General features: G+C 43.3%; 1 protein-coding gene across 1 annotated transcript in view; it reads right to left on the reverse strand.

Annotated features, from left to right (window-relative positions):
* Positions 1-26,486, reverse strand: part of ROR1 (receptor tyrosine kinase like orphan receptor 1) — a 458,686-nt gene that overhangs the window by 31,613 nt on the left and 400,587 nt on the right. The window contains exons 5-7 of the mRNA XM_066268986.1: positions 7,012-7,139; positions 3,950-4,267; positions 1,472-1,717 (exon numbers count right to left, since the gene is read on the reverse strand). Of these exons, the coding sequence (XP_066125083.1) occupies positions 1,472-1,717; positions 3,950-4,267; positions 7,012-7,139 (692 nt within the window). The remainder of the gene's footprint in view (positions 1-1,471; positions 1,718-3,949; positions 4,268-7,011; positions 7,140-26,486) is intronic.

A 26,486-nucleotide genomic window follows, 5' to 3' on the forward strand; every position in this document is an offset into this window, starting at 1 on the left:
ACATAAGAATAAAATTGTAGAATAATGGTTTCCCAAATTTTTATCACTAAGGGTTCTCTTTAATATTTTTATTGCTTTTTCTTATGGACCTCTCTAGGCTATTTTGGCTTCCTCTTCTATACATTTGTGCTGATTTCTATTGTCTCATACACATTGGATTGTGGCTGTAATGTAAATCACATTTTATTCCTCTTTCAACCCCTCTACTCTATAGTGGGCTCTCAAACAATATTTGGTAAACTGAGAGCAAATTCCTCTATAGACATATATTATATACTACTGATAACAGATTTCTTTTTATATACTGACTATATAATAATTATGATAATAGTTATTAAGCATTTATTGTCTTCCTGACATCATAGGATTTTTCAGTTAACAACTCATTTATTCTCACCATAAACCCTAGGCATATATCATTATTATCTCCATTTTACTGTTATGACTTTCCCAGACACCCTGAGTGTCCCATTATGCCTGGGAAACATGGTTGACATTATTTATGAGAACTAGGATCAGAAAGATGAATCAGTCCCAAAAAGAGAACCAAACTCCAGGTTTCATCAACATTTTCATTCTCTTTTTTCTACCCTCCAAATATTTTCTAGAAAAAGGGACAAACCGAGCCCTGGCCAGTTTGCTCAGTGGATCGAGCATCAGCCCAGCGTGCAGTAGTCCCGGGTTCAATCCCCGGTCAGGGCACACATGAGAAGTGACCATCTGCTTCTCTTCTCCCCTCTCCTGCTTTTCTCTCTCTTCCCCCTTGCAGCCAGTGGCTCGACTGGTTTGAGCATTGGCCACAGGCACTGAGGATAGCTTGGTTGATTCAAACATTGGCCCCAGATGGGGGTTGCCAGGTGGATCCCGGTTGGGGTGCATGTGGGAGTCTGTCTCACTTGAAAAGAAAAAAAAAAAAAGAAAAGAGAAAAAGGAACAAACTGATTCAGAAATTTCATTTTCTTTCTATACTTCTATAGTAAAAGAATGAGCTAGAGGACACAGCTTATTCACAGTTTTCCCTAAATGGTGTACCTGAGTAACAGCTGCAAATTGCTCCTATCTTGTGGGTGTTCTCGAGGACACAGGGAAAACAGTTCTTTCTCTGCTTCCAATACACCTGTTGCACTGCAAAGGTGCACTTGGACATGGACCATTGTGGGTAATGTCTTTTTCTACATGAGTGATTGTGCTAAGCTGTTTCCCCTGTGCCTCTGAAGAGATGGGGCCTATCATACCCACTAACACAATGGCTGCAGGAATAAAAGCAGTTCACTCCTTGAGAGTGTGCTCTGGTACCCTAAGAGGTGTCTTATGGCGAAACAACACGGTCCTTCTGTCCTAGAAACATAGTGTGAGATCAAACACCATCAATCTCCTTGGCCCCTCCTAGGATTCTCCTAAGGACAGGAGGATGGAATGGGCTCTTCTAATGCTGATTGGACTATAATAAATGCAATGACTTGCTATTTACCACATGCTGGGATGTCACACAGGTCAAATTTAAAGTTTTCGTCCAAGGTGAAGCACCAGGGAGCTTCCTTCTGATTCCCTGGGTTGCGGCAGTAGGAGTGTCCTCCATTCAGCTCCGGGAAGCGGAGGGCAGTGAAGGTGTGGGTGTGGGGGTACTGGGAGTTCCACGGCTGGCACTGGCGCCCTGACTTGGTCACACTGACGGTGCCCCGGTAGTCCACACCTGTGCTGTTATAGCACCTATGATCTGAAAAACACAATAGAAAAGCTCAAACTGTGAGAAGGAAGGAGAGGGGATGTTGGAGCTCCCAGACAGCAGTTTCTGGATGCAGGATGTGCAATTAACCTCATGGCCAAGGCTGCCCTGCCAGTCAGGGGCCACTGTGGGCCGCCTCCCTGCTTGCTGGGCTGGGGCACAGGGCCTGCCTTGCAGCTACATTCCTGGGAGGATGTAAAGCTTATGCTTCAGGAATAAAAACAGTACTCCACAAGTATTTTAAATGTTGAACATAGAAAAAAAAAATCAGAAATGGAGCATAGAAGTAATTTCCTAGTGAATGGTCCAGGGAAGGTTCAAGCTAAACTGTTTCTTCCACTTCTGCTTGATGGCCTCAGATTTGAATCATGTGATATAGAATCTTATTCTATAAGAAATGTCAGAGGTTCTACTGGCTGTTTTCTTCTAGGATTTTTATAGTTTTGTGTCTAATATTTAAGTCTTTAATCCAGTTTGAGTTTATTCGTGTGTATGGTGTAAGAAGGTGGTCTAGTTTCATATTTTTTTTTGTATGTATCTGTCCAACTTTCCCAAAACCATTTATTGAAAAGACTGTCTTTACCCCACTGCATGCTCTTGCCTCCTTTGCCAAATATTGATTGACCATATAGGCGTGGGCTGATTTCTGGGCTCTCTATTCTGTCCCATTGATCTATATGTCTGCTTTTATGCCAGTTCCATGCTGTTTTGGTTACTATGGCCTTGTAGTATAGTTTGATATCAGGTAGTGTGATTCCTTCAACTTTGTTGTTCTTTCCTAAGTTGCTGTGACTGACTATTCAGGGTCTTTCTGATGGATGGAGACCTGACTTGTTATAGAATTGGGCACCTGAAACCTGTATAATTATGTTAACCAGTGTCAGCCTGATAAAATTCAATTAGAAAAAAAGAACAATTTAATAATAATAAAAAAGAAACCTAATTCACAGAGAATGTTTATTTAGGGGCAGTGCACTATTGGTTTCTAACAGGAGTTAAGGCCATTTCTGTACTGATGGGACTGAACACCCTTGAGAAGCAGGTCTGATTAAATACTCCTCCCAGGTGACCAGGGTGTCTATTACTTGGCAGCCCTGGAGAAAATCTAAGGAGTTGAAATAAATTGAAATTTAGAGAGGTAATGATAAGCTCATAGTAATAACAGTAATAATGATGATATTACCATTATTATGTGCTAAGTATAATTCTAAGCATTTTAGATGCATTAAGTTATTTAACTAATAAAAATAGTATGAACTACCAAAAGGAAATGAAAAAGGATTACCAATGAGGTTAATTCTAGATGAATGGGAATTGCACAGAGGAAAGCCGTTGCTCGATGGCAGTGAGAGGACAGGGGAGGAGGCCAGCCTTGGATACATATTACCTTCAAATCTGTGGTACAATACACACGCCATAAAATTTACCATCAATGCATTGCAAACATTCAAAATATCATACAACCTCCACACTATCTTGTTCCAGAACTCTTAAATCATCCCACAAGGAAACCCCATACTCATTGAGCCGTCTTTCCCTGTTACCCTCCCCCCCCTCCCCCAGCCTCTGGCAACCACTAATCTGGGTGTTTGGGGTTTTTTTTTTTGGTCTCTATGGATTTGTCTATTCTGAACATTTAATATAAATGGAGTCATACTGCAGTGTCTGGCTTCTTTCACTACCATAATGTTTTCAAAGTTCAATCATGTTGTAGCAAGGTTTTATTCCTTTTTATGGTAGAGTAATAATTCATTTTATTCCTCTTTATGGATGAATAATATTTATTCCTGTTTACAGATAATACTTACTTGTTTTTATGGATGAATAATATTTCATTATGTGGATATACCACAATTTGTTTATCTACTTCTCCACTGGTGGACATTTGGGTTGTTTCCGCCTTTTTAGCTAATATGAATAAAGCTGGTATGAACACTTGCATGTGATTTTTTTGTCTGAACACTTATTTTTAATTCTTTTGGGTAGATAACCCCGGAGTGGCATCGCTGAGTCATGTGGTAATTCTATTTTTAAGTCACTGAGGAACCAGCTACCATATTTTAAAATTATTATCTTCATGAAGGGTATGTACAATACTTAGCCCATTGGAAGGTAATCGGAATACCAGCAGAAACTGTTACTATGTATCAAAGTCCAGATTTTACTGTGCCACAGGGCTGCTAGCCCCCAGGGCGGCACAAAGGGTCAGGGGCTAACACCTACTTTTATTGATCGGATCTGCCATGGGAATTCCAATCCGGATACAGTTTGCAGCCTCGGGGCTCTCTGGCTGGGGCAGATCTTCACAGTTTGGCAGCTTCAGCCTCATCAGAATCATGGGGTTTGATCTTGCAAAAATGTACTCTGTTTGACACAGGACATTTTCCAGGATTTCACATTCATCGCGACACAAGTCACGGGGCTTTGGGACGGAGGAGGTTTCGTCACAGTAAGGGAAGGCGTAGTGGCACAGGGAAGGGATGGCGAACTGAGAACACTTGTCAGATAAGTGGCTGGAGGTGCCAATCATGGTGAAGGCAGCTGGAAAACAAACACAGTTATTAGCTCCCGAGGGCCAGGGTTTATCTTTGGTTATCTAGGCAACAAATATCAGCTATAAACACATTGGAAGGAATATGCTGTGCTCAAACAGACAAGGCCAAGAGCAGGAGATTCATTTCAGATGTCTGAGCAGCTTACTTTCACTGGCTTGGAAAAAATCATTTTGACTACAAAGTTAAAAAAACAGGATTAAGTTACATGTGTACCGTTTCCTAATAAAAAGAATTAATTAGGTTAAAGTACGTTATATTTTTCATTTTTACTACAAAGGAACAGAACTGTATGTTTCATCCGGTACTTTTTTTTATTAGTTTTGTGGGGTTTCTAAAACACTTGACAGCTGTAGAGCAGAGCTTGCCAGTGGCCGCGCCTGAGCACAGGACTAGGTCTGTTGTTTCACCTCCTTAGTTGGTGGATGACTTTGGGTAACTTAATTTCTTTGTGGCTTGAATACTTTCTACTCCATCTTCTGAAAAGGAGGCGACTCACTCAGAAGTTCTCAATGAGCAGAGCTCAGTTGTTCCAGTGAGTACTGAAGAATGTTAGCGGTCGCTTAGCCTAACCTCATAGCCAGTATGGTCTCCAAGAACAAACTGAGCACCAGCCCCCCTTCGCATCCCTCCAATGACAAAGAGCTCACTCACGAGGCAGCTCGTGAGGCTGTTGGTACACTGTTTCCCAAAAAACGTTCCTCGGAACAATAATTCTGTAGAATATGACTAGGGTTGGAGAAACTAAGATTCCACGTTTGAGAAAAGCTGGGCTAAACAAAGTTAAAGGGACTTTTTTTTTTTAACTGTAACACTTTCCAGTAAAGTGATGTCCATTGAAAATGTTTGAAAGGATTATTACAAATAGGTGACCAATTATTTATAACAGAATTCCCATTTGTTTTCATGAATACTTAGTAAAAACATATGTTAAATGTTCTCATATTAGGTTGAAACATGCCTTGGGCAGCCCCTACCCATCAGCCCTACTTCACAGAATCCTTCCCCTTGAAAGCGTAAGGGCCTCAGCAAGTAGCGACTACATCTTCCTACTGTTAATTCTACAGGTTAAGCTGCTCCCACTGCCACCTCTTTGTTCCTTCAAATTCCTTGCAGGACAGTTTCTGAATTTTTTGCTGCTCTAAGTTCCTACTTTGGGTTGGTTCTTGCCTCTCTTAGATTTCAGGGTTGCCGGATAAACTCCAAGGCATCCAGTTACACTGGAATTTCAGATAAAGATTTGGGACATACTTCCACTATAAAATTACTCGTTGTTTATTGAAAATGCAAATGTAACAGGATGTCTTGTATTTTAATTTGCTAAAGTTGGCAACCTTATTAGAATCTTCTATTTATTTGCTTTTCTAAGTATGAGTAGGGGAGATACAGAGACAGATTCCCACATGCTCCTGGACCAGGATCCACCTGACAACCCCTGTCTGGGACTGATGCTCTGCCCATCTAAGGCCATGTTCACAACAGAGCTATTTTTAGTGCCTGAGGCAGAGGCTCCATTGGAGCCATCCTCAGTGCCAGGGGATGAGGCGCCCAATTCAATTGAGCCATGGCTGCAGGAGGGGAAGAGACAGAGAGAGAGAAAGAGAAGGAGGAGATGGTCGCTTCTCCTGTGTGCCCTGACCAGAAAATGAATCTGGGACTTCCACATGCTGGGTTGTCACTCTACCGCTGAGCCAACAGGCCAGGGCCTTATCAGAATCTTATACATGTAATTTTAATGGCTTGCAAGCGTATGTAGCACAGAGGCATAATTAACCACACTAACAAAAGAGGTACAAGAAAGCTATAACCACCAGAACTAGGTGTGCAAAATCATGTAAGGTAGTCTATACTACCTAACTCCTGTGTGCTAAAACATTTCACTATTAGATTTCTGGTAAAAACACTTTCAATTCAGAAAAATGATGGGTACAGTATAGAAAGCTAGAGCAGGAAGAGACCTGTGATCATCTTGCCTCATCACTCATTTTGCAAATGAAGACAAAAGATTTTTATGGAAAGTAAAAGATTTCCCAAAAGTAACAGTAATGGCAGTTTTGGGATTAGCATCCAGAATTCTAGACTCTAAATATTCCCTTTTTAAAAAAATTTTTTTAATTAAATTTAATACAGTGACATTAATAAATCAGGGTACATATGTTGAGAGAAAATATCTCCAGATTATTTTGACATTTGATTGTGCTGTATACCCCTCCCCCAAAGTCAAATTGTCTTCTGTCACCTTCTATCTGGTTTTCTTTGTGCCCCTCCCCTCCCCCACCCCCTCTCTCCTTCCTCGCCCCATCCCCCCACCCCCATTGCCATCACATTCTTGTTCATGTCTCTGAGTCTCTAAATATTCCCTTTTACTCTACATGATGTTGCCTCCAGATAGTAAGCTCTGTGAGGGCAGAGACAACCTGGCTTATTCACCATACCATCATAAACCCCAGGGCCCAGCCCAGTTCCTGGTACACCAAAAACATTTGATAATATTTACTGTGTGTTAAATGAATGTGAGGCATTTTAAGCTTCCTTTTCCCCTAAGAGCAACCTTCAATAAATTATTTTAATGTAAATTCCAGAGCCCAGAGATCATCTCTCATACTTCTTTATGGTCCTGTTCCTAATCCCTATGTGTAGCCTAAACCTTTGTCAACAGAGAGACTCAAGAAAACTATTGGTGAGAAAAATAGTTATTCAACGTATAAATAGAATTGCATTGGTTTTACCTACCTGTGATCTGATTTTCTATTTCCCCTTGCATGTGCAAAGACTCCATATAGACAGTACGGTTGCCAATAAATCTTGCACATGCAATCCCTCTGTATGGCTGACAGAATCCATCTTCTTCGTATTCATCTCTAAAAACAGAGCATAGGCATTAACAGCTGCAGTATAAACATACATATACAGTTGGACCTGACTGCGCAATGCTCTAAACAGTCACTAGGGGGCGCAGTTTGGCACAGTATCCTAAAGACTGGGCTAAGGAATCAGGCTTTTCCTCAGTTCCATCCATCACTTAAAACATCTGTTGGTCACATTGGTCAAGTTTCCTTCACCTCCAGAAAGCCATCCTGAAGCACAAAATAATCCTTAAATATGGGAGAAAAACACATATATTTGCAGCTGGCGGTGGGCTGGAAGATGATGTAGTTGTAAGAGTAAAGAGGAAATGAATCGGAAATCTGAGCACATGTTCTACAGTTTTGTTTTGTTTTTTTTTTGTTTTTTAAACACAGCTTATTTTTGCTTCATTTGATACAAAGGTGTGGGTGCATTATGCACAAGATCCACTGCAATGGATAGGTCGTTAGGTGGCTCCACGGGCGAGTAGCTAGGTACACCTGGAAATAAACTAGAAGGCAGTCCAGTCATGTGGCCCCTCACTGCTTAAGACTTGTTATCTCTACCCTGCAGAGTGAGGACCAGGGCAAACTGTGAATTGGAAAATTTCAAATGAGTCACCAAATCCAAGGTAATCTAAAGAAGATGTCAATGGAAATCTTGCTTTCATGATTGCCTAAAACGTTAACATATAATATTTTTTTTAAATTGCTGCCTTACAATAATAATTTATTTTTTTTTTAATGGTTTTGGAGTGGGGAAGAATAGGTTTTGTCCTGAAGACAAGGAGACACTAGAAAGGAAGGCGATAGTTACAGTGTGGCAAGTGGCTGCAGATACAAGGCTAGAGCAGGGGTCCCCAAACTTTTTACACAGGGGGCCAGTTCACTGTCCCTTAGACCGTTGGAGAGCCGGACTATAAAAAGCTATGAACAAATCCCTATGCACACTGCACATACCTTATTTTAATGTAAAAAAACAAAACAGGAATACAATATTTAAAAGAAAGAACAAGTAAATTTAAATCAACAAACTGACCAGTATTTCAATGGGAACTATGGGCCTGCTTTTGGCTAATGAGATGGTCAATGTCCGGTTCCATATTTGTCACTGCTAGTGGTAACAAGTGATATGACATGCTTCCGGAGCCATGAAGCATACATCCCGCGTCACCGGAAGTAATACTGTATGTGGCAGCGCCGCCGATCACGGGATGCATCTCACTGACCACCAGTGAAAGAGGTGCCCCCTTCCAGAAGTGTGGCGGTGGCCGGATAAATGGCCTCAGGGGGCCACATGCGGGCCGTAGTTTGGGGACCCCTGGGCTAGAGATTAGGACCCAAGATGGCAGGTTTAGTTCCAAAGGACAGAGAACATCAACTCCCATAAGGGCCTATAATAAACGAGACACCAGAGTACAGAATATTCAGCTGTTTCTCAAAGGCAGACCACAGCCAAGCAAAAGGCCACCTTCCACATTATGGGCTGACTTTCACCACGATGTTCCTCCTTTGTTAACTGGGCTAGGATCAATACATCATCTGAACAAAATATTTTTCTTCTTTGGTTTAAGTTAAAGTACTTTAAAGCAAAAGTCAGGAAAAATAAAATTCCCTTCCTGGGTTTAACATTCACATATCCTTAGGCAATCTCTCTGAGCCTCTGAGCCATCTTTTTCTCATCTATAAGAGGAAGATAACAGTTGACCTCTCTGCAGGTGAAAACTCATGAGGAACCTATCAAATAATGTAAATACTTTTAAAAAAGTGCAACTCAGAGGTAAATGATGATTATTAAAACATTTACAATGACCCAAGAAGACATTTATTTTTAAGGACAATTATTTACTAAGCTCTTATTTTGTAAAGTGAACAATGGTTAGTGCTATGGCCCTGACCATTTTGGGAAGTTCAGGGTGGGAATGTAGAAAGCCTACTATAATAAAAAACCAGGTGAAAAAAAATCTGAGAGGGTTGATCCTTAAGACATTAGTTTTTAGCTGCCTTCTGCTTCCCATTCACTAAACCAGTCATTTTAAAAGTAGAGACAGGAGAAGTACCTTCAGTTTAGTCCCAAAAATAGTCTGTGCTGCAAAAACTTTTAAACATGTAAACTTTAAGTACAAATACAAATGAATATATCATATACCCAACATAAAGACATTGAAATTTTAACATTGCAAAACCCTGCAAGCACTCCATGTGTTTGCTTTCATAAATCCTAGAGTAATGTTGAAGTCTTTTTGGCTTAAAGTTTACTTGGGTTGTAAAATTAACCCCAATTTTATTGGGTAACTAATACCATAAACCTACAGGGAGAAAGAAGGTTCTCGATGACCTAGCCTTGGATCTCGGAAACCAAAGTACTGATATCCGCCACCCCACCCCCACTCCCCTGCCCCTGGCTGTTACAGATGAGGTTTGTCTATCCCCAGGCCTCAGCAGAGCCCAGGATTTTTAAGGTGTCACTATGAGAACACCTCTTCCTCCCCCACACTAAATTGTCAGGGCCTCAACTTGATCTCTTGGGAGGACAAAACCCTGGAATTGCCCCCAGATTTAAATCCCTAACCTACTGGGAGTTTCCATATTTTATGTGTGAGGCTTAGGCTAAACTTCTTACCACCTTTCCAGTTCAAGACTCTGAAAGAACTTTTTGAACATTTTTTTTCTTCCAGAATAAAATGGAATGCAACTTCTTGTTCCCACATTTCTTGTCAATGAAAGGCTGAGAGCTGCAGGTATATTGCATTTATTATGGCTGTGCGCAGAATTCCTGATTTTCTAGTTAGTCTTCTGGGTCCAGATTTTAAAACAAACAAACAAACAAACAAACAAACATCCCAAATGTCATGTGGTGCTCAGCCCTGGCTGCTTATAAGAATCTCCTTAGGAGGCTTTTGAGAACACCAAGGCCTAAGCCCCACCTCAGACTCACTAAATCCTCCTCTCTGGGGATAGAGTTGAGGCATTCATGCTTTTAAAAAAGCTCTCGAGTGATCTGAATGTGGTTGAGAACCACAGCGCTAGAAAAACAAACATGTATTAAGTGTCTGCCACTCTCTGTGCTGGGTGCTGTGCTAAATGATTTCTTCAAAGCTGCTCCTTATGAAGTGTTATCATCTGTATTTTACAGCAGGAGACATTCAAGTTCAGAGAAGTTGAGTAAGTGGCTCATATTCACAAAGCCAGTGAGTGGCAGACACGATATTTAAACTTAAAATTTAAGCTCAAGCCATTATACCACATTATTAGATCTGTAATGATGTTCTCTGCTTTTCAACACCCACTTTTAACTAACTCAGCCTAATTTATTTCTAAATAAGGGACTTTATAAGGTGTCTTTATTTTGCACTTACATACTAAATTCCACTTACATACTAAACTGATTTTAAGCCATTTAATCTTGAGAACAATCTTATAATGAAGGTGCCAGTGTAATTACTCCCATTTGACAAATAGGAAAACAGGGTCAGAAAGAGTAAAGAACTTGTCAAAAGTGACATAGTTAGATTTGCCCCAAAGTAGTGCCTGTAACTATGATATTCAGCTGCCTCCCAAATACCTGTAGTCTGACTATGGAAGTTTTGGCACGGCTTACAGGGGCTTTCTGCTGTGAAGATGCAGGGTGGCAGAAAGGTTTTCCTTGAAACATAAAGTCACAACTGCCTTTCCTCCTTCCCATCTTCCCTGCTGGTTCGGGCTGGAGGGAGACCAATGCTCCTCCGGTATTAATCAGCTTCATGCTTTTCTCCAGCGCACACTTCTTTCATCATCGAAGTCCTACATGCTCAGCAAATTAAAAACAGGAAGCGGCCAGGCAGGAGGAGTGCAAGGGCACTTGCAATGAGTGCGCCCGAGGCGGCGTTCTCCAGAGAAGAGAAGCGTGCCGTGAAAGGGCAAGTGGGACTCGAGCCATTCATCACCGTGGCTGGCACCGACGTGCTCCAGCCACCTCGCGGTGACGTCCTGATGCAGGGCTGCTTGGCGGTGGGAACTCATGTTTCTCATAAAGGTAATTTAGGTACCACACTGCCAGCCTCCAAGACCCTCCTAATTCGCGGACACGTGATAGGGAAAAAGCAAACACAGTTTGCCCTGCCCCTCCAGGGTCTCCTCCTGTCCCCAAGAGCAAAGAGCTCGTAAGACATGTGAGAGTGACTGTGACCAGTGTGGCAGCAGAAGCAGCATCCATCCAGGAAGCGACAAGGCAAGAGACACACTGCCCCCCGCAAGCCTCAGCTCAAAGGAGTGTTACAGTGACAGCAGAAGTCCACAGCTACACATTCCTGGACAAACGTCTCAGGTCAGTGAGCAAGGAAGAGCATCCTCTCAACACAAAAAGGTGTGTTGTGTAACACGGGGCCAGTTGCGAACATTAGGGGAAATGGGATGAAGTATCATATATAGCTGACCCTTGAACAACATGGGGGTTAGGGCTGCCCACCTCGGTGTGATCCAAAATCCACATACAACTTTTGATTCTAGAGTCAGCCCTTTGCAAACGTGGATTCAACAGTATTTGTGATCCGTGTTTGGTTGAAACCCACAGATGCGAAAGGCTGACAGTATTTATTTTTAAAATTCCACACATAAGTGAACCTGTGCCGTCAAAACTGAGTTGTTCAAGGGTCAACTGACAGGGAAGCTCTGTACTACTTTTGTGACTTTGCTTAACTATAAATACATATTTTTAAATGTATAATATATATATATATATTAGTTTATTTCAAAATAAAAAGTAAAAAAAAAATCTTATAATCTGGGGGCCTGATTCCCTATTGTATGTAGACACAGAACAGGAGCCACTATTGTGTGTGTCAGGAAGGTACTCAGAAGACCTCGTTTCATCTTTATCACAACCTCACAGAAAGCCCTCTGGGCAGGTCCCTGGTGGCTGAATTCCTGTCATTAACACCAGGCATTAACAATTCACTTACTTGTTCAAGGTTTGGCCTATTTCTAAATTCAAATGCTTCCAGGAGAGATGATCTGTTTGCTCAGAAAGGCCTCAGTGTAGAGTGTTATTGGCTGTGGGACATTTTCATCGTTACTGAACGTTGTATAGCCAAGAAGGCTGGGCAATTTTGAGAGGTCTGTATGTGGAAGAGGAAAACAGTCCTCTCTGAATTTGCATTTAGGTCCAGGACCCTCTTGTGGACAGGTTAAATGACAGAAAGGGCAGACCAGTCAGGAAGGGTGTGGGTGTCATCAGCAGAAGGGATCTCTCTTTTGTCTGACTCATCAGTCACTTTGTCACAACCCAGACTTGATTAGGTCATTTCCCACCTAAAATTCATTTTAGTTCCCATTCACTTCAATCCCCTTCAATCCCATTCACTTCAATCAACCTTTCTTCACACCAGGCACCCTCCAAACTGGAAACCACTTTTCTCCTCATCAGATTTCACACTGGAGCATGGGCAGGACTAACAGACTTAACCAGCTGAACTGATTCTTGCTGATGAGTTAGGCTAAAAAGTTCCCCTTTTGGGCAATCAGGACAGTTAAAATGCATGCCTTTCCTTAGTGGGAGGAGAATGGATGCAAAGGTACTTTGCAACTATAAAATCTTATTAAACGTAAGAATTGGAAACAGGTACTTACACAAATGTGGTAGATACATACAGAATGTTACTCAGTCACAAAAAATGAAACCAAGTACCGAAACATGCTAAGTAAAATAAGCCAGACACAAATGGCTATGTATCATAGGGTCCCACTCATATGAAATCTCTAGAATAAGTAAATCTATAGAGATAGAAAGCAGGCTAGTGGTTACCAGGAGCTGGGGGAGGGAGAAATAGGGAGTAATTACTCAATGGGTGTGTTTTATTTTGTTGTGATGGTTTTAAAAAATGTCTCATTTATACACAAGGGACTTTGGGAGAGGACCAGTGGTTGAAATTTCAAGCCTCAGAGCTGGGGAGAGATTTGGAGGTCACTTGGGTTCTTTCGGAGCTGACTAAGGGGCTCTAAGCCAGGGGTCCCCAAACTACGGCCCGCAGGCCACATGCGGCCCCCTGAGACCATTTATCCGGCCCCCGCTGCACTTCCGGAAGGGGCACCTTTCATTGGTGGTCAGTGAGAGGAGCATAGTTCCCATTGAAATACTGGTCAGTTTGTTGATTTAAATTTACTTGTTCTTTATTTTAAATGTTATATTTGTTCCCGTTTTGTTTTTTTACTTTAAAATAAGATATGTGCAGTGTGCATAGGGATTTGTTCATAGTTTTTTTATAGTCCGGCTCTCCAATGGTCTGAGGGACAGTGAACTGGCCCCCTGTGTAAAAAGTTTGGGGACCCCTGCTCTAAGCAGTGATAATTCACACAGTATCAGCAGGTTTCTTTGTTCTCGTGCGCATGGCTCTTCAGCTGGAATGGCAGAGAAGGTGGCTCTGCCAGCCCACGCACGGCAGCATCAAGGGGACAGGTTGCTGTGAATTAAATAACCCAACGCTTTGGAATTTACCCCGTTCGGCCCCATAAAAGCCGCATGTTGAGCCACAAAGATGAAATCGCATCATGATGCCCGCCCCCAAAACCCTGAGTTTTGGTTTGAAGGAAAGTCGTCACACAGCTCAGAGAGCTTCTGGGTCCCTACATACGCTCTAGTGAGCAACTGAGCCAAGTGCGGGTTATTTTTCTCACACAGGAAGTACTTTCTCTTTACCCAAGCAAAAATAACCTACTAGCGCCTTCCCAAAAGACCACCATGGCCATAAATGAATGGAAAGTATCCTTTTTTAAATGTGTAAATCAGGCCACATAGTAGTTGATCTGGTTAAAACACAGCACACACACGGTGCTTCCCACGCCTGACTCTAGTAACCTCAGGGCAGGCGTAAAGCTTCCCCCCTCAGAGGCAGAGTTCTTCCTCGTGAGGTGCAGTCAGCTTTCTTTAAGCTGCAAACCTGCTTTGTCTTTTAATTGAAAAGGAGAATACATGATAAAATAAAGGATCCAAGTAAAGGCTGCAGAATTATTCCAGTGTGGATAAAAGATCAGAGACAAAGAAACTCAAGGACAAATTGCAATCTGATGTAGTCAAAAAGTTACCACCCCTCCAAAAAATACCTCCTTCCCTTTCCTGAGAAGATCAGTAGCCTTGCAACAACCTTGGTTAAATGTCAAGCAGGAGGAGGGGAAAGACTTTGAGTCGTATCCGCTTTAAATTCCCACACCCTGGCCTAGAAGACCCTCAGAGAAGGGGCATCAGGACAAATACGGGTGGAGACTCAGAGGAGCTGGTGGGCGTGAAGGAGAGAAGGGCCGTTGTCGGGAGAACCAAGAACACATTTTGCCTCTGGGTGGCCGTGGTCAAGAAGTTACGGGTTAAGTGTGTGATCCCCAAGTTATTTCACAAACTCCGTTTTCTAAAGAGCAATCTGAAAGTGGGCATTGAAGAGGGCGAAGAGTTAACACACTTGACCTTTAAAACTCATCAGTTTTCTTTTTCTTTTCTTTTTTTTTTTTTTTGTATTTTTCTGAAGCTGGAAACGGGGAGAGACAGTCAGACAGACTCCCGCATGCGCCCGACCGGGATCCACCCGGCACGCCCACCAGGGGCTACGCTCTGCCCACCAGGGGGCGTCACTCTGCGGCGACCAGAGCCACTCTAGCGCCTGGGGCAGAGGCCAAGGAGCCATCCGCAGTGCCCGGGCCATCTTTGCTCCAATGGAGCCTTGGCTGCGGGAGGGGAGGAGAGAGACAGAGAGGAAAGCGCAGCGGAGGGGTGGAGAAGCAAATGGGTGCTTCTCCTGTGTGCCCTGGCCGGGAATCGAACCCCGGGTCCTCCGCAGGCTAGGCCGACGCTCTACCGCTGAGCCAACCGGCCAGGGCCGTCATCAGTTTTCAAAGTGAGCCAAGGCAGGCATGTCCACCCTGAGGAGTAATGACTCCCAGAGAAGACCTCAATCTGTCTGGCGAAGAATCCAGCTGGCTCCAGCTCCTCTTCTCCTCCCGGCAGGCCTTGGTGAGCACAAGCAATGCTGAGCTGTCTGTGTCGAGTATCATGTGCTGTTTCCCACACCCAAATACCGACAACTGTTAACATTTATTTCCTTAGCAAAAGAGTCCTTCACTCTTTCTCACAGCATTTTTTTTTTTTTTGCTTTAAAAATTAAATTAAATCTTTAAAGGTTTTTTTTTTTTTTCTTGGCTATGAACTATTAAAACAAACAAATGAATAACGTTCTGTCATAGTTTCCGGAGCAGCACATAATAGTTACTTGTGTCCAACTCAGAAATGGGAAGGTGTTGGCTCTGCTTCACAGCGGTGTTTGGAAACACAAGGCTTGCGTTTCAGTTTGGGAATGGAGCAGCAGCATCCAGCCCTGTATCTCACAAATGTAATTTGAGGGAAAATTATGCGTGTAATACATTCTATTCCGATTTAAACACACATTGGAAATGATAAGACTGCAGTAGTATGGTATTTGCAAGAATACGGAAGATCACTAATAAAAAGAGTGAATGAGGTCTATGCGTTTTGACTTCCTGAGGTTTCTGTGGTAGGGCAGCCCTGCACCTCCTAAGAAGCCCTGGGTGTTTCTACTTTTCCTCCTCTGAAGAGCCTACTTTACCTCCAGCTTAGGCTGGGGCTGGGAATACACAGGTGGGACTGGGAGCCCCTAAGGCCTAAGCCCCCCTGTTCTCATTAGAAACCCTTCAAATGTGCTTTGGCAGGTCTGCAAACATCAGGCATTCAAGCTACTCCCTAAATTTGCCCATTGAGAATAATTGGAGTTTAGAATAATACGAAATCCACACATACCAATCTGGTCAGATTTTCTACCACAAATGTTACTAGGATTGCTTTGGTTTCCCCCCCACTCTCCTTTTATGCCTTAGGCCATGGTTGAAAAAAGAGAAGGTTTGTGGAAAAAGTGGTAAAAGGAATTTAGGGACTTCTTAGGAGGGCTTTAATCTCATCTTGCTACTCAGAAGTCGGGTGAAACCCAATCCCCAATATTTACTTTTCTGTTTCATCTCAGCTTTGTTTCTTATTCCTTCTGCTGATGGCAGTTATGAAAGATGACAGTGGTCCCCTCATCTTCCCGAGACTGAGTCGTCCCTCTGTCCAGTGTATCCACACTGTATACTTTACCTGCCTGCTAGTCATCAAACTGGCTGTCACAGTATCAAAGTGCTCATATTCAAGAGACCCTTATTTCACTTATTTCACTTTGTAATGGCCCCACAGTGCTGACAATCTGGAGATGCCAAGGAGAATCTGCAAAGTGCTTCCTTTAAGTGAAAAGACGTACATATAGGGAAAAGCATAGCGTCTACAGGGTTTGGTACTATCTGCAGATTCAGGCGTGTGCTGGGGGGTCTCAAATGTAATCCCCATGGCTTAGGGGAACTACTGTACCAGCCTCCAGAAAAAGCAATGGTGAGTTTAATGCCTTCCCCGACATCCAACCCCCAACCTAAAGTAAGGCAATGCAAAAGTACCCATATCCAACATAGAACCTCACACATTTAAAAATGGTAGTGGAGGCAGAAACTCACATCAGAGTAGGGACTTACTCGTGATGCACTAGATAGGAATACTGCCATCGGACAAGCAATCGCTATCTGTTAGACAAGGGGTCTCTGGGACAGAATTGTGAAATCTAGAGTGTGTTCTTTAAGGAGAAATGAGAAATAGGGGTGAATTTAGGGGCTTTAACTAGAGTGGGAAAGCTCAGCGCAGAGAAAGGCGAGGGCTTGTGTCCTTGGCATTCAGGTACCAACAGCATGGTTCCTGTTCATCAGGACCTGACAGTCCAGTAAGGAACAAACACAAGTGTGATAAATACAAACTCTGCTCCCTCTCCCTCCCCCTCCTTCCCTCCATCTTCCCATTTCTCATTCTTTTCAACCCAAACGCTTGCTAAAGCCTTGTGTTGAGAATACAAGAAGGGTATCCAACTGAAGCGGGGAAGGCTTCTAGAGGAGCTGATGGCTTAAAAGAGGAAACATTCAACAAATCGTGGATTAAATAGTACTCCAGCTGAGGTAAGCGGTGCCGGAGGCCGAGTGAGGCTTAGTGGGAGTAACGTGGAGGGGAGAGCAGGCCCAAGGGCGTGTCTGGGGATGAGGAGGCTCAGCACTACCTTCTCTGGGTAGTCACTCTTGCTTTTAGCTTCCTTAGTATTTTTTTAAAAAATACAGTCTTATTTTAAACTTGCCACTTCAAAATTATGATCATAAAAAAGGAGAGGGGAGTAGAATTTAGGCTAAAGACAAGGAGACACCAGAAAGTGATGTGACTCGTGACAGAGTGGCAAATGGAAGGGCTGGAGATCTAAGGTTGGAGATTACGGCCCCAGGTGGCATGTGCAGCTCGAAAGGGCAGAGGCCACAGCCTCCTTCAAGTGCACCCAATAAACCGGAGACACAGAACAGAACATCCAGCTGTTTCAATGGGGAGAGCTGAGCCCATGGCCGAGGTGGCAGGAAATGGGAAGGGGCCCCTCGGCAGAGCTGCTGTGGAGGGGAACTGTGAACTGAGGGCAGGCAACGTGCTTGCAGCTGTCCCCTGGGCCCCCCTGAAGTCACTTAGTTGGAACAGGGCTTTGCAGGCCTCCCTAAAGTTGAAAGAACCAAGAGTGATTGGCTCTAGGACTTTCCCAAGGTCGCTGAGTAATTAGATGGGCAGAGCACAGTGCAGGGGCAAGACCAGGGCTTTGGGGACCCACAGAACTGGTTCAGTCCAACAGCTGCCCTCTACTTGTGTGTGTCCTTTGCTAGGTGTATAATATCTCTGAGCCTCCAACTCTTCATCTGTAAAACTGGGGTATTAAATAGGAGAGTGCATAAAAAGTATTTATTTACTCCTGATAGTTGTGTATGAAGTGTAAATTCTCTTTCTGCTTCATTTATTCTAGAAATAAGTACTATGTACCATGCACTATTCTAGGCACTGGAGAGAAGAAAATAGATAAAAATAACCCCCATCCCCACCAACCTCAGTGTAGTGTTTACATTGGCTTAGATTTCTAGCTAGAAGCTCTTTCTCCCACTTTTCTCTTTTTTTCTTTTCTTTTCTTTCTTTTTTTTCATTAAGTAAGAGGCAGTGAGGCAAACAGACAGAATCCCACATGAGCCCCAACTGGGATTCACCCAGCAAGCTCTCAACCAGCGATGCTCTGCCCATCTGGGGCCACTGCTCCATTGCTCGTTGCTCAGGCAACCAAGTTATTTTAGTGCCTAAGGTGAGGCCATGGAGCCATCCTTAGCACCCGGAGCCAACTTGCTCAAACCATTCAAGCCATAGCTGTGGGAGAGGGAGAGAGAGAAGGGGGAGGGGAGGGGTGGAGAAGCAGCAGATGGTTGCTTCTCCTGTGTGCCCTGACAGGGAATCAAACCTGGGACTTCCACACCCTGGGTGTCGACGTTCCACTGCTGAGCCAACTGCAATAGATAATTTGTATCTTAGAGTTCCTTCTCATTGTACCAAGGACTAGTCATATGTAAAATTATGAGTGTGTGAACTCTGTGGACATGTTGGGAACAGAAGTGGGTATGGCTTATGAAGTTAGAAAAGCTAAGAATGAGAGCTTAGCTTTTAAGAAGTGAGATTTGATTAAACTGCCGCTTCTGCTCCTACTTGGTCTGCTCCCTAAACTCTGCCTCCTGCCCCATTACTGCAGATGGACCCTCTGCACTCCAGTGTAAATCCCAGCTATCAACTTGAGCACATGGATCCCACCCCCTTCACCTCTTCATGGACATTGCTCTGGTAATTGTCCCTTTTCTCTGCCATCTCCCCATCTCCCCATCTCTCTGGATCATGACCATCAATATACCAATGTGCTGTATCTCCCATCTTAAAACACACTCTTCAGACGGTGTCCCTGTGAAGCTACTTTTACATTTTTCTGCTCCCTTTTATAGCAATACTCCTTTCAAAGGAGACATCTACACCTGTTCTCCCCAATTCCCCCATTTGCTCCTGAACCCACTGAAATGAAGCCTCTGCCTTGCCATCCCATTGAAAGGACTCTTGTCGAGGTCAATGACATCTCCACGTCACCAAATCTAATTATGAATCTCCAGTCTTTTTCATTACTGACCTAGCAGCAGCATTTGATGCAGCGCACTGCTCTTTCCGGAAGCACTTTCTTTCACTTGGGCTTACAGGACACTGTTCTCTCCTGGTTCTCCTTACTTCTTAGGCTGTGCCTTCTTAGTCTCTTTTGCTAGTTCAAGGTTTCAAGCCTCGAGATCCCAGGCCTGGCGTTCAGACCTCTTCCTTCTACTCTCACTTCCTACCTGATCTTCCTTTCTCCTCCCAAATTCATATCTCTAGCTAAGACCACTCTCTGACCTTCAGCCTCCATGTCTCCCTTGGTTATCTCAAAGGAACATGTCTAAAATAGAATTCTTATTTCCATCCAAGACCATTCTTGAGCTCTCCCTCCATCCCAGTAAATAATTCCTTCCTCAAAACTTTTGCATTATCCTCATCTCTACATTTACTCTTCTAAGCATACTCAAACCATCAGCCCATGCTTTCCCCTCCTCCTTTAAAATCTATCCTGAACCCACCTGTCCTGCTCCCCTCTGGTTCAGATTCCCATTATCTCCACATGAATCTTCCCCCCCGAAGTTTCACAATTGGTCTTCCTACCCCCACTCTTGGCCATTCTCCCTAGTCTGTTCTCATCATGGCAGGTGGAGGGAATCCTTTTGGGACATAAGCCAGTTCATGTCCCTCCTCTGCTCATCCTTCTCCAATGGGCTTCTCTCTCATGCTAAGTAAAGGAGGAATCCTTACCACGTCCTTTCATAGTCTTCTTCCCCATCGCCTCTCTGACCTCCTGCCTGCCACGCTCCGCCTTGCCCTTGCCTGACTGAGGACTACGCAGTGCACTTAGTATCATCAGGTATACTCTGTAGCACTACATTTAACTGTTTGTTGTTTATAAACAAACTTCATGGGAACAGGAACTTTGGTTTGGTCACTGCTCTGTCCCCATTGCCTAGAACAGCAACCTAGTAAGTGTCCAGTTGTTAACACTTAATAAATATTTAATGAGTGAATTAAATTTCTCCCACTTTTTACTTTAACTTCAGCAAAAAAGGAACCTGAGTTCATCTAACAACTGGAAATATATAGTTAATGTCTCTACTTCCCCGCCACTGCCATGAATTTAGGTTTGCTGAACAGGAGAAATAGAAAAGAAGAGGAAAAACGGCAACATTAAAATTAGCAACAGTTTAACTTGAAAACTAAATTAGTTTCCAAAGCACTTCTTGAATCCTACTCCTCTTCTCCATCCTGGTCCAGGTGCCTCCCACCCCTCAGCTGCCTCACCACAACAGTCTGACATCTGGGAGGCCAGCCTCTGACCTTCTGCTTCTCACTCCTCTGTGAGGCTGACAATGGGTCATCTCTGGTGAAAAACTATGTCACCCCTGCTGTTGACACTCCCAGAAACCGTATGGCCATCCTCAGGTATACAATAAATTCTGGTTACTTCAATAAGTATAATATCAGAAGACAACAAACTTTTCAGCTAATTTAGTTTCCATTTCTTCATATTTTTGCTACCTACTTTCAGAAGGTATCAAGATTTTATTCTGTGCTAAAAAATATCCACAGATTTGAGGTAGGTTTAAAAAAAAAAAGGACTTGTAGCCTTGGCTGGTTGGCTCAGTGGTAGAGCGTCGGCCCGGCGTGTGGATGTCCCAGGTTTGATTCCTGGTCAGGGCACACAGAAGAGGTGACTATCTGCTTCTCCACCCCTCTACCCACCCCTTATCTCCCTCTCTCTCTCTCTCTCTCACTTCCCCTGCCACAGCCATGGCTCTGGTTCTAGCACATTAGCCCCGGGCACTGAGGATGGCACCATGGAGTCTCTACCTCACGTGCTGAAAACAGCTCAGTTGAGAGCACTGGCCTCAGATGAGGGTTGCTGGGTGGATCCCAGTCGGGGCACATGCAGGAGTCTGTCTCTTTAGCTCCCCTCCTCTTACTTGGAAAAGAAAGAACCCCCCCCCAAAAAAACGAGACTTTTGACTTTTAGCTATAGGTACCATTTGTAATCTTACCTAGATATTTATGAAAATACCGTATTATCCTAAGCCAGAAACAACTAAAGGAAGATGGGAGTAGGTCTATACTTTTGTACACTTACTATGTGCCAGAAATCCTCAAGGTAGCAGTGCTACATTTTCTAGTTGAGGACACTGAGGTTTGGATATTAAGTCTGTTACCCAAAACCTTAGGCCTCACTCCAAAATTTCCTGCTGTTTCTACCATAAGGCATACTATAAAGCATATATATCATATATATATATATATATGCACACACACATACACACACTGTGTGTGTATACATACATATATACACTGCTCACAAAAATTAGGGGATCAGGGAACATGCAGATACTCTAGTACTTTCAGCCTTTTGTATTCTGCATTTTCACCAATGAAATAAGTTGGTTTTGCATCTCATTTGCATAATAGAACAAATTTCTTTGACTTGTTATTTGCTTTTCTGATGTTCTTGTTTAATAAAAAATAAATCAAATGCTTCTATTTTTATTGCTTCATATTCATTTCAAAATATTCCCTAATATTTGTGAGCAGTATATTTATAAATGCATAATTTACTGAAAAACAACACAAAACAGTATTTGCACAGATAATGCTGCTATGTAAAATGGTTATATGTGCAAGAAAGCAGTTTAGATGTAAATAACTTATCTTGCTTTAATTGGGCCCCATGTCCTGCAAATTATCCCAGTGTGTAATCAACAATTGTACGGCAGTTGGACCCACATATTGAGAAAGCGAGCTTGAGAAAAGGGGCTGGATTGTGCTATTCACTGCTTAGACTCAGCGGAAGGGAGAAATTTCATAAGTAGCATTTGAGAAGGTTTTGTGGAGCAGGATAAGAGGGGCAAAATAAAATATTTTTTTCATATTTAGAGATATCTAAAGCCAGAGAGAAAGAAAATGAACAGAAAAGATTCCTCCTCCGCCCTGGCCGGTTGGCTCAGCGGTAGAGCGTCTGCCTGGTGTGCAGGAGACCTGGGTTCGATTCCCGGCCAGGGCACATAGGAGAGGCGCCCATTTGCTTCTCCACCTCCCCCTCCTTCCTCTCTGTCTCTCTCTTTCCCTCCCACAGCGAGGCTCCATTGGAGCAAACATGGCCCGGGCGCTGGGGATGGCTCCTTGGCCTCTGCCCCAGGCGCTAGAGTGGCTCTGGTCGCGGCAGAGCGACGCCCCGGAGGGGCAAGAGCATCGCCCCCTGGTGGGCAGAGCGTCGCCCCTGGTGGGCGTGCCGGGTGGATCCCGGTCGCGCGCATGCGGGAGTCTGTCTGACTGTCTCTCCCCGTTTCCAGCTTTGGAAAAATACAAAAAAAAAAAAAAAAAAAAAAAAAAAAAAGATTCCTCCCAGGCAGTCTGGCTTGATACAGCAAATACTGTTCCCACCTCCTAGATATTAACAGGAAAAATGCTGGCCAAGTAAACTTCAAGTTTCTCTAGGGCATTGCCTAACAAGCAGGATACTGGGGCTGACCTTGGCACTGCTGAGTGGAAAAGTCACTGGGCTGGAAATCAGAAGTCCAGGGTCCTCGGTTCTGATTTGCCTGCCAAGTTTTATTACCATATAACCTTGGATAAGTCATTCACCCTCTTTTTTCCTCAGTCACTCTATTTGTGTAATATAGAAATTGAACTACATGGCATGTTCTTTCCAATTCTAATGGTCTTTCCGATCCTAACCTTTTCTGGTTACTGTAGTTTAATTTCTCAGCATATCCCTCCAGGATGGTTGCAACATCCTCCTAACTGGCTTGTCTGTCCCCTTCCATCCTGGATCTATAAATTGATTTTTCGTGCTGCTGAAGAATGAGCTACCTAATAGGTAGATCAGGTCATCTCTTGCTTACAACTTCAGTGCCTGTCCACACAGATCCCCTGCGGACACAAAACAGAGATCACAAAGCCCCTGAATGAACAGCCTTACCCACTTCTTCAGCTCTGTCTCCTGCCATTGTCCACCTTGGTTGCACTCTAGGACCAGGTACAAAGAACAGGTCATAGTCTGAACATACCACACTGTTACCGATGTTTGTGCTTTGACTGTTTCCCTTCCAGAAAATCCAGTCTCACCTTTCTTCACATGGATCACTGCCCTGTGTCCCCTCAGTTCTCGTTTGTTTTACCTCCTTTCAGATGCTTTCCTGAAACCTCCAGATTAGTCCTTGAGAAGATAGGTTCTCCCAAGCCTCCTGCACTTCCTTCATTATATACCATGTCTATTTGTTGAGATATCCATTCCTCCACCGGGCAGAATGTTCCTGAAGTGCAGCAGCCATTCGTATTTTTTCTTTGTAGCTTAACCCATCCCCAGTCTCCCTCCCAGCAGAGCCCAGTGCATTTAACCTGCTTCATAGAACACAACCAATAAACGCTTCTGGAACTGTACTCTATGCTTCTTAGCCGCGGCTGTGCAGACTTCCTGTAGACTCCACCATCAGCCTTTAACAATCACTTATTTGCATACAATCCTAAAGGTGGATTAAGGCAGGTTCTATCCATATTTCTTAACTTCATTTATCTAGCTCCCCAAGAGCCTTGCAGTCCCCACACTGTTTTAGTTTCAGAGTTGGCAGGTCAGAGGCAGGCTCCCCACTCCCCACCCTCTCACACCAATTTCTCTAGCCAGCAACAAAAAGGCTTCACAGTCCCCTGGGTCCAGGTTGCTGTTCCACTGGGCTCACAGTACAGAATTGTATCTGACTCCACGAGGGTATTATTTTAGGCATTACTAAACACCCCTAACCTATCAACTCCTGGCTTTGTAGTCATTTCCAGTTGGAATGTCTTTAGGCTGAAAGAAGACAGGTTTGTGAAAAGACATAAACATCTTTGGTGAAAGGTGACATATGTTTTCTCCTAGTGAAAGCAAGGCACTCCCGTGGATTGTGCAGTTTTTAGACATTGCATAAAATACATCTCTTAGGCAATTAATCTCCTGGCAGGCTTTGAGTGAAGCAATTACTCCATGTTTTTCTTTGTCATTGTTCGAAAGTTTAACAGTGCATCTATCTACTTTATTCGTGTCTGGAAAGCCAAAGACCGCCTCAAAGCCTCTGCAGCAAACATATGTAAAAACACTTAGTGTTCACACGTTTGATTTAAATATTGACAAATTTTTTCATTAGAACATTAAACGCTTAGCTTTATTCATCTTAAATGCTTTCCAGGATAGCGACTTCCCCCAGTAGAATGACTCCCAGTAACTCAATACAAACTTTGCAAGCAGGAGGACCAGAGAACCTGGTAGCCTGTGCTCACATTCGTGGCGAGGCAGCTGTAACTGGTTAGGAACCGGTGCTGCAAATAGTATTTGGAGCTTTCTTGGCAGATTTCTTACATCGTTATTCAATATGAACTGCAAATCATATGCTCGTAGTTATGAAAATGTCAGGAAACTCCTAGTGTTCATGCTTTGTTTGACAAAGCTATTTTCAAGTTGTGTTGGAAGGCAGAGGCATCAAACATTTGGGATGTAGAATTAAAAAACACCCTCCCACCCCCGGCAGTTTTGAGAAGTTGATAATTCGGTCCTATGTGACAGAAGCTCAACTCCAAACTGACAGACGCATGCTCCACACCGGGGTGATTAGTCCAGGGTGTGTGGCGGGGCTCCGAAAGGTCTGAGAGGAAATGCAAGAAACTTGTTCGCTTCTTGCTCAGTTTGGATCACGGGAGCTCCCGATCAGGGTCAGCACACTGTTTGACTCTTCCTCCTAGCAGGAGGCTGAGCAAAGGCCGGGGAGCCAGAGCCAGGAACAAGGCAGCGCCTTGGCAGAAGGGAGGGAGCAGAAAGTGAAGAAAAGTAAGGGCTTGGTGGAGAGAGGGAAAGGGGAAGGACCAGGAAGGAGAGAGAACAGGAAGGAAGTGTTCAAGAAAAGCGTAATATGAGAAAATAATGAATAACTAATGAAATAAATTTGTATGATGTTTCCACATAGGTATTATAATTTAAATTTAGAATCTCGCCATTCTTGTAAGATATGTAAGAGTGTTCTTAATCCATCCTTTAAAAATCAATATTGAATATTGTGGAAATTTCACAAAAGAAACACCAATTAAAGAATTAAAATTACCGTGTACCCTTAATCCACAGATAATCCCTAACATGCATCATGTATTTTTATGCACCCACATAAGCACACAAGTGAATTCTTTTTACAAATTGGAATTATATTAGACATAATTTGTTCTTTCTAATGTAATACGTATGTTCTGCATCATTAAATATTCTTTTAGAACATGGTTTTTAGTGGTTGCAATTACACCTTTAGGTTGTATCCACCTTTTTGTTATTTTTAAAATGTTGAGGTGAATATCCTTGTGTTTGAATTTTTACATACATCTTTGTTGCCTCTCTTGGCTAAAAACCTTGAGTCAAATTATTTTCTAGGTCAAAGGTAGGCACATCTTTAAGGCTTTTTACATATATTTCCAAATAGTCTTCTAAGAAAACTGTTATAATTTATATTTCGACCATTGGTATAAAATGCAGTGTCTCTTTCCCTCACCCACTGCTAACAACTACCTCCTAAGGTACCTCCCTGCGTATGTTCACTTTTTAAGATCATATGTCATTATTGTCCTTAGTGGAGTTAATTATCTTTTCCATATGTTCACACATTTGTAAAATATTTGTATTTGTTATTATGCAAACTGAACACCTTGTGAATTTTCTCTGTCCATTCTACTGTTGGTATTATTATTATTCTCACTAGACAAAGAGACAGATTTTGAGACACAGACTAACTTTTCCAGGATCACATAGTTAAGGGGCAATTTTTTTTTTTTTTAATTTTAGAGAGAGAGGAAGGGAGAGAGAAAAAGTGGTTTGTTCTTCCTCTTATTTATGCATTCACTGATTTCTGTATGTGCTGTAAGGCCAGTGGCCGTGGCTAGGCAGGTTCCCATTGGGTTCGGGCAGACAGTAAGGAACTGTGGAGCCGGAGGATGGTGGGCCATTCCGTTTATTAAAGTCTTGCAACAGTAGATGAGCAAGTAGGCAGGGAAAACTGAGCAAGCAGGCAGGGAAACCTGCTCCTCTCAGGGCTGATGAGCAAACAGGCCCGGGGGGTGGGGGGACCCCTTTTCTGGCAAACAATGGGAAAAATGGCCCCTCCCAATGGCAGCATGCTATCTGCAATCTACACCCTGACACCCTGAGAGCAAGCACCTGCAGCCGTACATAGACTACACACACAAGGCACTGCCCTGTGCTCATGCACCAATCAGGCAAAGTACAAGTGAGCAAGCCTAACACACTTGGTTCACCTAACATGTGCCCTGACTGGGGATTGAACCTGCAACCTTGGCAT

This window comes from Saccopteryx bilineata, chromosome 3 (assembly GCF_036850765.1).
Source record: "Saccopteryx bilineata isolate mSacBil1 chromosome 3, mSacBil1_pri_phased_curated, whole genome shotgun sequence".
Taxonomy (NCBI): Eukaryota; Metazoa; Chordata; class Mammalia; order Chiroptera; family Emballonuridae; genus Saccopteryx; species Saccopteryx bilineata.